Source organism: Rhineura floridana, chromosome 14 (assembly GCF_030035675.1).
Source record: "Rhineura floridana isolate rRhiFlo1 chromosome 14, rRhiFlo1.hap2, whole genome shotgun sequence".
In the NCBI taxonomy this organism is placed as follows: Eukaryota; Metazoa; Chordata; class Lepidosauria; order Squamata; family Rhineuridae; genus Rhineura; species Rhineura floridana.
In genome coordinates this window covers 13,246,579-13,260,143 of record NC_084493.1, presented here as the reverse complement: position 1 = coordinate 13,260,143, position 13,565 = coordinate 13,246,579, and the positions used below count along the sequence as shown (strand labels likewise).

Below are 13,565 nucleotides of genomic sequence, written 5' to 3'. Positions count from 1 at the left end.
TCCCCAACCATATACAATGAAATGCATTTGGAAATGTGAGTCAACAGATCATTGAAAACATTCACCCAACCTTCTGAAGAGGCCTGAAAAAGTCAAATACTTCCAGTGCAATCCTATCTTTAATTACTCAGAAGGAAGTCCCACTGAGTCTAATGGAGCTTCCGCTCTACTAAGCGTGTTTCGGATTTCAGCCTTTGTTGGACAGGTAAGATTCCTTGGTAAGATTATCCTTGGTAAGATAGCTATGGGCCATCCACACAAGAAGAAATGGCAAAACTTAATGTTGACATGCTGCAACAGGCCACCAGTCAAACAACCATGATCACAAATGCCAACTATCTGGGCCTGCTCCTGATTTGAAGGGGCCCTCTGGTGGCGGCGGTGATGGGTAGCAGCTGTGATTTGAAACAGGAATGCTAGCTACATCAAGGCATTGTCAGAAATGAAAATGGAGGCTAGACCTAGTTGTCTGGTGCTGCTTTGGACTGCTAGGACATGAAATATCCTATTTCAATCATTGAGGTCACCTGAAGGAGCGCTGTTAGTTGTGCCCCTGTTTTACAAAGACCCGACTGGCAACAGTGATTGGCGTTTGTTAGAACAGACAGGGCGGACGGCAGGGAGCCCAACTGTGGGTGGAGTCAGAGCCAATGACAGGCAAAGCCAACCAATCATAGTTTGTCCTCGTCCCTCCTTCTAAGGGAAACACTGAGACTAAGGAGGAGGAATCTCACAGACAGTGCCACCCCCTGGATTGGTTGTAAGGAAGAAGACAGATGGAGGTGGTTGCTGAGGGCAGCCTGAGCATGGTGCCCCATTCGTCCTAATCAGCCAGCGTCCAAGGCTGACTGGCTTCATTTAGAAGTTGGCATTTAGTGTCGCTGGTCCCATGCAGTGGAATACCCTCCCAACAGAGATTCAGCAGGCATCTACTGACTTTCAGTAAGTAGTGTAGTGGCAAATTCAGAAGTGTTGAGTCCCTTCATAATAGTCACAGCCACACACCCACATTTTTGCTCCTGGACTGAGAACGAGATCATTGCTAATGCCTTCTCCCACAACAACAGGCACCTCTAGGAGCCAATCAGCATGAAAGGGAGGGTTAGCTACTGGAAAGAGTCTTCTCAGTGGCTGACTCACCACCTTTCACTCTGATTGGCTCCAAGCAGCACGAAAGGACAAGGAAGCATGTTAGAAGACTCTTCTCATTGCTTAAAACATCCCTTTTTCGTGCTAATTGGCTCATAGGATGCTGGATACATAGAAACCCTGCTGGGACCCTGCTCCCAAAAAAGTAGAGGACCAAGACCCCTGAGACCCAGGACAACTACACCCCTGCTTTCAGACATCCCTTGAATACCTTCATATACTGACAGGCCTATGCAGCTGTATAACTTTTCTTGATTAGCCAGTCATTTTAATGGTTATTTATTATTGTTTTTACGGTCTTCTGTGTTTTGTTGGACTTATATATTTTATTGTACACAATCTTGATGTTTTATATGCATTGGCGGTATTTAAATGTTTTAATAAACAAATATTAAATTAAAGATGGGCGGGGCAGGCATGAGCAGAGGGCCTGGCTGGAGCCCTGGCAAGTGCCCAAGGATGTCGGGTGCTGACATCGGTCTCGCAACTATACCAGTAAGTCTACAAATTAGGTTTCTTTCAAACCGCTTTAGAAATATGTCTGCACCAAGCTAGACACCAGCCTCTTCAGGCTTTTACTAGCAGCGGCATAGTTGTCCGAAGTCTCGGTGGGTCTTAGGCCCTTTATTTTTTGGGGAGCAGGGTCCCAGCTGGGTTCCTATGTCTCCAGCATTCCACAGGTCAATCAGCATGAAAGGGGAGTGTGTTGGCCACTGAGAAGAGTTTTCTCACATGCTTCCTAGTCCTTTCCTGCTGATTGGAGCCAATCAGAGTGAAAGGGGGAGATCGTCAGGCACTGAGAACACTCATCTCAGTAGCTAACACACTCCCCTTTCATGCTTATTGGCTCCCTGGGATGTCTGTTGTGGGAGAAGGCAAATGCAGGAAGCACTGAGGAATGTGAAGATAATGATGAAGAGCAAGCAAGCGAGTTATGGGGCATGGCTGTGAGGGGGTGTGGCATGACTATCATGAAGGGTCCCTGCACTTCTGAATTTGCCACCACACTACTGTTTGCTGCCCGTTAGCAAAGGCAAAATGGGTTTACTTGAGCCGCTAACAGACCACAATATGTGGCTGGTCAACTGCATTCAGCTTGTTGCGTCACAACCTACTGCAGGTCTGCTTCAAAACATGTCAGATCTTCACTCCATCCCCAAATTTCAGATTCATGATTTTTGCATCATCCTTCCCCCTTGAAATGGTTATGGCTGATCTTCAAGGCAGCTAAATGGTATGGTGCCATTGCCATTGTGACTTTGGGTTAAATATTTTTTTAAAAAAACAACAACCCAAAAACATTTGTAACGAAGCAGATCCCTCACTGAATATAAATTCGGTGTCAATTGTTCATTTACTTATATCAGAATGTACTTAAGATGAGGATTTTTCTCTTGAACTTCAGAGAAGGAAATATGTGCAGAACCTATTATATTTTATCTCAGTGGTGGTTCCCCGTTTGTGGAATGCCCTGCCTGGTGAGGTGTGCCTGCCCCCCTCATTATGGACTTTTAGGAGAAATTTAAAAGCATCCCTGTTTACCCAGGCATTTGATGGGTGATGGATGCAGCCATGGCAACTGCGCAATTAATAACTGTGAGGGTATGTTGTTGTCGTTGTTGTTATGTGCCTCCAAGTCGACGACGACTTATGGCGACCCGATGAATCAGTGACCTCCAAGAGCATCTATCATGAACCACCCTGTTCAGATCTTGTAAGTTCAGGTCTGTGGCTTCCTTTATGGAATCAATCCATCTCTTGTTTGGCCTTCCTCTTTTAAATGTTGTTAGATGTTCTAAATGTTTTAAGTCTACGGCCATACTACTCTGAACATGCCCAATCTCGTCTCATCTCGGAAGCTAAACAGGGTCAGGCCGGGTTAGTACTTGGATGGGAGACCACTTGGGAATTCCGGGTGCCATAGGCTTAGAGGAAGACAATGGTAAACCACCTCTGAATACCTCTTACCATGAAAACCCTATGAATATATATATAAAAAAGATTCATAGGGACGCCATAAGTCGTAATCGACTTGAAGGCATATAATAACAACAAAAATGTTTAAAATATTATTTTAATCATACTGTTTTAACACTGTGATGTCATGTCTGAAGGGCAGGATACTATTATTCACACAAAAACATATATATGTATATTTGATATTTCTATTCAACCATTCAACCAAGTTCTCTTGCCAATTCACAAAACAATGTAAAAGTACACTCCGTGTACCTATTATATAAATGCAATCAAGGTAAAAACACAATGATGTTTACAATATAATACACAAGTGCACATACACCAATATAACACTACGAACTGGAGCTCCAGGCCCTAGAACAACATTCGACACTCATAAAAATAACTTCAACAAACCTGTATTACATGGTCTTCACTTGTAATCTCAATGGCTTCTTGACTTTTCTCTAGTGCTGTAAATATTGAATTACAAGCCCTAGAAGGCAAGAGGAAAGAAGAAACGGGCTCATTAGATTTAAGTGGCATGACTTGTAACTTTTTAAGAATTACAAAATGAATCAAAGTCCTGGAGCAGTAAGTTCAAGAGAGAAGAGTCTGCTTTGAGGAACAACAGTAATAGATAGGTATTGGGGTGAAATTCAATTCTGTTTGCATTTAAAGCCAAATCTATCATGTCCACACTTTTGAGAACTGAAACACAGCCAGCCTTTGAAATTCGCGCTTATCTAGATTTTGCGATGCGGTTCTCTAACCATTAAAGCAATGAGTACAAAAATGCATGTATTAGGGGAAAGCATGCACAAAATGAATACGTTAGTGAAAATAACATAAACATTGCATTCTGTTTAGCAAAATTGCTTGCAAAATGTGTTTCTTTGGTGAAATTTGCACTAAAATGCTGAAGAATTTTCAGGGGAATTTAAAAAACAACTCAAATTGTTGCAGAAAAGTGGAGAACTCAAAGACTGAAAAAATGAGAAACTGGGAGAACCATCCCCAGCAATAGATTAGACTGGCTGTTTGGCTTTCTGTCAAGCCCAGCATAACGGGAAGTTTGGCCTATCATCCATCCACCCACCCACCCATCCACCCACCCATCCACCCATCCATCCATCAAGAGAGTCATCAATGTCCATAATGCTTTTCAAACTGCCAGAGAACAGGTCCCTGTCCTGAGGGGCTTACAATTTAAAAGGCAACATCAGAGAGACAACAGAAGAAGAAGAAAACAGAAACAGGGCAAAATCCTGGGAATATGTATATATTTCAGCTATGTGTATCTAAAATGCAACCTTACTAGGGAGCAAATGCCACTGAACACAATGGATCCCCAAATAAACTTGCACAGGAGTGCGCATTTAGGCTTCAGAAGTTGAACATAGGAACATAGGCAGGTGCAGCACATAGTTAAGACTATGGAATTGGTTACCACCGGATGCCATGATGGCCACCAACTTGGTTTTTAAGGATTAGACAAACGCAAGGAGGATAAGGCTATCAATGGCCACTAGCCACAATGACTATGTTCTCCCTTCACATACTGTATACCAGTTGTGAGGATCACAAGGCAGCCCACTCTAGCAGTCACCAGGGGATATATCCCAGCAACAGTTCCCCTTTCAGTGTTGGCGAATTTAAGAATCTTGTATGCTATGGATAGGAACCTGCCACCTTCCAGGAGTTGTTAGACTCTCAGCTCCCATCAGCCCAAGCCAGCATGGCTGAGGGTCAAGGATGACAGGAGTCAGGGTCGAACAACATCTGGAGGACCACAGGTTCCCCACCCTGTTGTATGGCAATGGCATTTAGGTTAGGAAATATTACCTTAGTTTGAATTGTGCCCGCACTTCTCCAAATTCCAGCTGAATGAGTTCATTGTAACAGGCCATGATGTTGGAATTTTCTACGTATCTCTGTTTTTAAAAAAAGGCAGAATTGTCTGTTTATCTAAGAATAAAAAATGTGATTTAAAATATAATAAGCTATTCCCTACAGGCAAGACATCCCACCCCTCCCCAGCGGCTGCTTAACTATGAATGTGATAGACAGATATACGAGGATGTACTGACTATGGTGTGGAATGTCATTGGATACACATATGCTTGTCTTATCACACAGACTCACAGACTCACAGAATAGTAGAGCTGGAAGGGGCCTATAAGGCCATCGAGTCCAACGCCTTCTTAATGCAGGAATCCGAATTAAAGCATAATGCACAGATTCAAAGGATGTCGGCACTAGTCACCTAACAGTGCAAGCACGACAATTCAGAAGTCCCATTGATTTCAGTGAGATTTACTCCCATTGTACCATTTACAATGAGTGTATTTAGCAGCCTTCCCAAACCTGGTGCCCTCCAGGCATGGCCAATGGGCAGGGATGATGAAGAGTTGCAGCTCAAACATTGGGGGCAGGGTTTACCTGAATTCAGGGGACTCCCCGGGTTACATTCAAATCTGTAAGTTAAAAGAAACAAAATACTCTTCCCCCTCCCCTCCATGCCAAAAGGTTTGACAAGACCCTGTGAGCTTCCAGGAGAATGCTGAGGTGTTAGCCGAGGGAAGAGGGGACAGATGCACACTGTATAGGGATGTTTCAGGAAAGTAAGAGCCTGCTGGATCAGACCAGTGGCCCATTTAGTCCAGCTTCCTGTTCTTACACTGGCCAACCAGATGCCCATGGGAAGCCCACAAGCAGGACCTGGGAGCAAGAGCACTCTCCCCTTCAGCGGATTCCGGCAACTGGTATTCGGAAGCATACCGCGTCCAACTATTTTATTTATTTATTTATTTATTACATTTGTACCGCCTCATAGCCGCAGCTCTCTGGGCAGTTTACAACAATTAAAACATAAAAACAAATATACAAATTTAAAAACACATATCTAAAAGCCAACCAAAACACATGCTAAAGTGCCTGGGAGAAGAGGAAAGTCTTGACCTAGAGCCGAAAATATGACAATGTTGGCGCCAGGCGCGCCTCGTCAAAAAGACCATTCCATAATTTGGGGGCCACCACTGAGAAGGCCCTCAACTATGGAGGCAGAGCATAGTCAACGTGGCTAGTAGCCATCAACAGCCTTCTCCTCCACGAATTTGTCTAATCCTCTTTTAAAGCCATCCAAGTTGGTGGCCATCACTGCTTCTTGTGGGAGGGAATTCCATAGGAAAAATGGAAAAAGGACAGCTTTCCCTTTTCTCATTCTCTGCCCAACTCCAAACCTGGACTGGACAGCACAGCAGGGACTTGAACAGCACTAAAAAGCTCCTGTTCCAGGCTGGCTGGAGCTCTGGACAGGAGCACTCCTTTTAGGGAGCAGGGATATGCTGCCAACATTTCGTTGCCCTCCTTGTTATTTCCTTGGGGAAAGTAATTATATAAGATTGCAGTCTAAAGGTGATTGTCAGCATTCATTTCCTTTATGTCCCCACAGCAGGCAAGACCATATCTGTTCTCAGGTGTTCACAAACCCAGCCTGGGATTGTCAGCATTTGCAGGCAAACAATGGTATTCGCTAAAAATATCAACATAAATAAATATACTTACCCTTGTGAAGCCGGCAGAAATGAAGGGTAATATTGAGGATTCTTCACGATCCGCATGCCTTAAAAAGAGAGAATGGAAAGATGTCAGACATTTATTTTCCTCCTCCAGTTAACAATATTAACATCTGCAATCTGCAACGCTATCCATGGGTGTACTGTCATAGGGCACTTTCCAAACAGGGTGCCCGAGATGTCCGTCATGGCTTTGATCCAGCAAAAGTCACACAGGCATAAATCTTGCTGGATTCCATGGGAATTACATGGTTTTTAAAACAAACATACATATATCTAAAAATGCAAATCCTGCTTCCCAGCTATAGCTCCCTCCTGATGCCGTGCACAGTAACAATATTGCCAATGTAGCCATAAAAGCCACATACTACACACAATAAATATGATGCAACATCACAGAGGAACATCCACAGCCAGTGGCATGGTAAAAAGCAGCTACATTTACTTAAAAACCAACACTCAACCTCCTCCACCCCAGAACAGGTCATCCTAGATGAACTTAACCAGCGGTGGGCAACCTCTGGCCCTCTAGATCTTCTTGGGCTCCAACCCCATCAGCCCAGGCCAGCATGGCTATCGGTCAGAGTAGTGATGGCTGATGCCCATTGGGACTGGTGGGGCGGACGGCAGGGAGCCCAACAGTAGGTGGAGCCAGAGCCGATGATAAGCAGAGCCAACTCATTCTCGTTTTGCTCCCATCCTCCTCCCTGCTGAGTTCTACAAGGGGCAACACTGAGACGGAGGAGGAAGAGGAAGAGCACAGGCAGCGCCAGCCCCTGGGCTGGTTGTTTTAAGTTAGAAGGCAGGCAGGTGGCTATAGGAAGACTGAGGTTGGTGGGGCAGTGCCCGATTTGCCCTCATGGAGCAGCACTGATGGGAGATGCTGTCCAGCAGCATCCGGAGGGCCACAGGTTCACCATCCCTGGCCTTAACCATTTATTTGCTGGGCGAGAGCGGACTACCGTAGCCCAGCCCTCTGGTGCCAGTTGCTGAGAAGGCCCTCAGTCTAGCACTTGCTACTGTGGCTCATAGGGTGGGGATACCTGGAATAGGCATCAAAACCATGGAAAGGGATTGTGTCAGAAGAGGCTTTTTTATCCATCACTGTCATACGAAGGCTATCTAGATTCCATAAACACGGGGCAAGTATTTCTTTTTCAACCCATCCCTCCTTTCTTTGAGAGTGACAACACTAGTAAAAAAAGTCAGATATTGGGCACAGCTTCTGCTCATCCCAATGGGGCTTATTCAGGAGTCACCGGTGTCTCCGTGCATAGGGGAAAAAAATCTGTTTAGCTGATAACATCTCTCTGTTGCTACTCAAACACTGCAGTTAAGAAACAAATTCAGTTACCATGTACCAAATTTGCTTGCATTCCTGGCTTAATCTCATGCTGATGGCTTATACCAGTGATGAGTTACCTGTGGCCCTCCAGATGTTGTTGGAGTCCAACTCCCATCAGCCCCAATGAACACAGCCAATGGTCAAGGATGATGGGAGTTGCAGTCAGCAACATCATGGATGGCCACAGGTTCCCCATGCCTGGTTTATCTGTTTTAATTTACAGCGGTCTGTTAGTTTCTTTCTTAAGAAGTGTTGAATATTGTGTATGCAGGTTCATTTGTTTTAATTTAGGGCATTTAAAAGCAATTATAAACTGTTTAATATTTTAAAAAGCAGTTTGTATCACAAACAGCTCCAGGTTTTTTTTGGGGGGGGGGTCCTTGGGCAAGGCATCCTCAGTGGATCTCCCCCTACCTCAGTGAGTTTATCCCCTTGCTGCCATTGTTGCCAACTGCTGCTGCTGCTGCTCCTCTGCCTCATCCCTGCTACCACCTGTTTGATTTGCCAGGCAGTGCCAATGAGCTAGCAGGCAGTGGTAGTGCCTCTTCCTCCTCCTCCCCACTGCTGTTGCATGGTTGCTCATCCCCCAGGGACAGAGCAAGAGGCAGGTGAACAAGAAGCTTGCAGCAGTGCAGGTCCAGGGGGCTCTTGCCAATGGGCCCCCTTTTGGGGAGTGGGCCCTTGGCAGGTGCCCAACCTTTCCAACTCTTGACACCAGGCCAGGTATGCATAAACAGGTCAATGATCACAATAAGAGCATAAAAGCCTAGCTGTTGAATCAGGCCAAAGGGCCATCTAGTCCAGCATCCTCACAGTGCTCAGTCAGATGTCTATGGAAGACCTGCAAGCAGGATCTGAGCGCCACAGCGCTCTCCCCACATGTGATCCCCAGCAACTGGTATTCAGAGGCCTCCAACAGTATTAATTCATTCACTGGCTCGTGAGGCCAGGCCACTGCTTTCAGGCTGTGTATTGAAGCCTAGAGGGCGCCCTTGACCAACAGAGCCTTGCCTTGCAACCTATCCTTCACCTTTATTCAAGACATTGTGAATTGTGGATGCCATAGATTTAGAACTCACATTGGCATTATTAATAGCAGCAATGCTGGTAATAGCAAGAAATTTGAAATCCCCAATTACGCCAGCTGACACATGGAATTCTGGAATATAGCTTTTTTGGACAGAGTTAATATATTACAAAAGATGTAAAGAAGGTGGAGCTTCATCAAAAGATGGTGCTTGTTTATAAATTTTTGGAATGTCAAGATGATGATGATTATTATCTTTTTTTTATCCCGCTCTTTTTCCAAGGGCTGGAACTCAAGGCGGCTTCCAAACATAAAAGTACATATAATTACAAGCAAACAAAAAATCTACATTAAAATACAATTAAACTATGTGCAATAATAAAACCATTTAAATATACAATTGGAGTAATTGAAAACTCACTTTAAGATAGTATAGATAAAACAGTAAAAAAATAACATTCAACAGTATGTTTTGTTCATTTTAATTTAAAACAATTTGAAGTGTTGATGACCTACAGCACAATCCTAGCAATATCTACTCAGAAGTGAGGTTAGGCTTGCAGGCCAAGTTGGTTTTCTAGCATTACAGACCTGCAATCACAGACTTTGCATTCATTTTGCCATGCACCATCTTAGTTATCTTTTTGGCACCTAGTGAAGGCTTTCCTCTTTCAACAAGCTTTTTAAATAGAGATCTTATCCCAATCTGCATCTGTGTTGGAATTGCTTTTTAATATGTTTTTAAGGCTTTTTTTAAAAAAAGTTTTAAAAGATGTTTTGTTTTAATATATTTTAAAGTCTGTCTTTATGATATTTTAAAGTGTTTTTAGTGCTTTTGTTTGCCACCCTGGGTTCCTGTTGGGAGGAAGGGCGGGAAATAAATAAATAAGTAAATAAATTTACATGGGAACATAATGATATATTTCTCACTTACCTCCGTACTACACCAATAATAACAGTGTTTTCAGATAGCTTTCTTGTTCTAATGGACCTTTAAAAACAAAGAGGGGGAGGATCAGAATAATATGTTCCTCAATACATTCTGAAGTAAATTTGACAGTGGTTTTTTTAACCATAAACTTTTATTGAATATTTGAATATTTCCAAAAAATAGAACGGTCCGTTGGTCTCACCTGAAAGGTGGTTTTCCTAGGCATCATCATGCCACTAGGCGAGTTTTCTCTGTTTCTTGGGATACTGAGGTCGGACCGTGAGCTCCAACAAGCGAGGAAGCAGGGACAGCCGCCCAATCTTCACACGCCAGGCTGCAGGAGTGAGGGTAGGAAAGGAAGCTGGAGCTGTGCTGAAGCAAGCTCCTCAGGGCTTGGGCACTTTCCAAAAAAAGTGCCTCCATGACAGGAAAGAGGAGCAGAAGAAGGCACAACCACAAAGTCGCAGAAGCAAGCTCTGCAGGGCTTGGGCAGGAACAAACAAGAGCCTCTGTGTGACTGGGGAGAGGAGCAGGGCATCGGAGAGAAGGCCGCAGCCACGAACTTCAGGGAGTCAGCCAAGACAGGCAGGTGCATAGGTGAGGGACTAAGGAATTATTTTTATTATTCTGCCAGAGTGGTGTAGTGGTTAAGGTGTTGGACTACGACCTGGGAGACCTTGGTTCAAATCCCCACATAGCCATGAAGCTCCCTGGGTGACCTTGGGCCAGTCACTGCCTCCCAGCCTCATGAAAACCCTATTCATAGGGTTGCCAGAAGTCGGAATCGACTTAAAGGCCATACATTTACATTTAACAATAAAGAGACACGAACTCACACAAGAAACAGAGAAAACTTGCCTGATGGCATGCTACCTGGGGAAAATGGGAAAGGGAAACAGGATCAGCAGTAAAAGGTATAAAAGGAACATAGAATGAAAACAAGGGCAAGTCAGCATATAGAATAATAGGAGGCACATTTGTGACGCTTGATTTCCAGCTCGTCCAAAAGTGGCAGCAAAGAGCCAGCTACCAAGAAAAAAGGCACTGAAAACAAAATTCACTGCTGTGCACTGGCCAATGAAGGGGACCGTCGCTGCCCTGGCTGATTAGTATAGTCAATAAAGTCAAACCACATCGTAAAAAAAATGTCCCGAATGACAGTGTTTATTTTCATTAACAGATGCTTAAATAAAAAACAAAAACTGAACCTTCACTGTCGATTAAGGCAGCCTTCCCAACTTATTGCACCCCAGACGTTTTGGATCACAATGACCAACAGCCCCAGCCAGCACAGCTTTCATAAAAATTGTAAACTCACAATAAAACTTCAAATACTATCAAAACGTCATCACCTACCGGAGAACAGAAATGGCAGATTTATTTATTTTATTTAGCAAAATTATCAGATTGCTTGCCGTTAAAATACCAAAAGAGCATAGAGGGAAAAAAGTAATAGAAAAATGCATATAAGAACAACAGAATATAATAAATCTTGATTTGCATGTCTCACTGCTGATGCTTTCTTTCCCTGTGACCCCCTCCCGAGGTCAATTAGGTCTGGTAGCTACTTGCCATTTAAAAATATCTATATTTTCATAGGGCAGAGGACTCACCTGCATAGTGCTTCTGCATCAAAGTATCTCGAATGCCTATGATCAATAATGATGATTTCATGGTGCTTATCCAGAAAACACTCGAGAGCCGATTCAGGCGTCCTCGCAATGTTACACCGAAATCCAGCTTTCTCACATGCCCAGCAGAATCCATTACTCTGGTTATCTTCTTTGGCAAACACTAAAAGTACCTAGGCTCAAGGAAAAGAAAAGAAAAAGTAAGCCTATTTCATTAAAAAACACCCTCACAGCCATATTTATATACAGAAAGAGTGAGGGAGGGAGAGAATGAAAGCAATTGGTGGACAAAAAGACACTCCGGGCACAATCCAACTTACCTTTCCTGGGGGGAGTTGGATGTCGCAGACCCACGGCTACAGTGGCAGGCTCCTGGTGCCACTGGACTCTGCCAGCAGCAGCCCTCTGCCACAGCTGTGCCGTGGCGCTGCCAGGAGCCTGCTGGTGCCACTGGGGGTCCTCCAGGGACAGCCAGCCCAGCAGATGGAGGGCCAGCGGAAGGCCCGAAAACGGGGCATTCTGGGGGCAGAAGTGCGGTGGGGGGGACTTATGAACATAAGAACATAAGAAGAGCCTGCTGGATCAGGCCAGTGGCCCATCTAGTCCAGCATCCTGTTCTCACAGTGGCCAACCAGGTGCCTGGGGGAAGCCCACAAGCAGGACCCGAATGCAAGAACACTCTCCCCTCCTGAGGCTTCCGGCAACTGGTTTTCAGAAGCATGCTGCCTCTGACTAGGGTGGCACAGCACAGCCGTCATGGCTAGTAGCCATTGATAGCCCTGTCCTCCATGAATTTGTCTAATCTTCTTTTAAAGCCATCCAAGCTGGTGGCCATTACTGCATCTTGTGGGAGCAAATTCCATACTTTAACTATGCGCTGAGTAAAGAAGTACTTCCTTTTGTCTGTCCTGAATCTTCCAACATTCAGCTTCTTTGAATGTCCACGAGTTCTAGTATTATGAGAGAGGGAGAAGAACTTTTCTCTATCCACTTTCTCAATGCCATGCATAATTTTATACACTTCTATCATGTCTCCTCTGACCCGCCTTTTCTCTAAACTAAAAAGCCCCAAATGCTGCAACCTTTCCTCGTAAGGGAGTCGCTCCAACCCCTTGATCATTCTGGTTGCCCTCTTCTGAACCTTTTCCAACTCTATAATATCCTTTTTGAGATGAGGCGACCAGAACTGTACACAGTATTCCAAATGCGGCCGCACCATAGATTTATACAACGGCATTATGATATCGGCTGTTTTATTTTCAATACCTTTCCTAATTATCCCTAGCATGGAATTTGCCTTTTTCACAGCTGCCGCACACTGGGTCGACATTTTCATCGTGCTGTCCACTACAACCCCGAGGTCTCTCTCCTGGTCGGTCACTGCCAGTTCAGACCCCATGAGCGTATATGTGAAATTAAGATTTTTTGCTCCAATATGCATAATTTTACACTTGTTTATATTGAATTGCATTTGCCATTTTTCCGCCCATTCACTCAGTTTGGAGAGATCTTTTTGGAGCTCTTCACAATCCCTTTTTGTTTTAACAACCCTGAACAATTTAGTGTCGTCAGCAAACTTGGCCACTTCACTGCTCACTCCTAATTCTAGGTCATTAATGAACAAGTTGAAAAGTACAGGTCCCAATACCGATCCTTGAGGGACTCCACTTTCTACAGCCCTCCATTGGGAGAACTGTCCGTTTATTCCTACTCTCTGCTTTCTGCTTCTTAACCAATTCCTTATCCACAAGAGGACCTCTCCTCTTATTCCATGACTGCTAAGCTTCCTCAGAAGTCTTTGGTGAGGTACCTTGTCGAACACTTTTTGAAAGTCTAAGTACACTATGTCCACTGGATCACCTCTATCTATATGCTTGTTGACACTCTCAAAGAATTCTAATAGGTTACTGAGACAGGACTTTCCCTTGCAGAAGCCATGCTGGCT

At 44.3% G+C, this 13,565-nt stretch overlaps 1 protein-coding gene and 1 pseudogene across 2 annotated transcripts in view; one reads left to right on the top strand and one right to left on the bottom strand.

Moving 5' to 3' along the window:
• The window catches only part of PDE8A (phosphodiesterase 8A), a 184,396-nt gene that overhangs the window by 31,410 nt on the left and 139,421 nt on the right, over nt 1-13,565 (bottom strand). For both annotated transcript variants that reach the window (XM_061594909.1, XM_061594908.1), the window contains exons 3-7: nt 11,603-11,793; nt 9,993-10,049; nt 6,676-6,733; nt 4,954-5,042; nt 3,526-3,604 (exon numbers count right to left, since the gene is read on the bottom strand). In XM_061594909.1, the coding sequence (XP_061450893.1) occupies nt 3,526-3,604; nt 4,954-5,042; nt 6,676-6,733; nt 9,993-10,049; nt 11,603-11,793 (474 nt within the window). The remainder of the gene's footprint in view (nt 1-3,525; nt 3,605-4,953; nt 5,043-6,675; nt 6,734-9,992; nt 10,050-11,602; nt 11,794-13,565) is intronic.
• Nucleotides 2,958-3,076, top strand: LOC133370163 (5S ribosomal RNA; annotated as a pseudogene).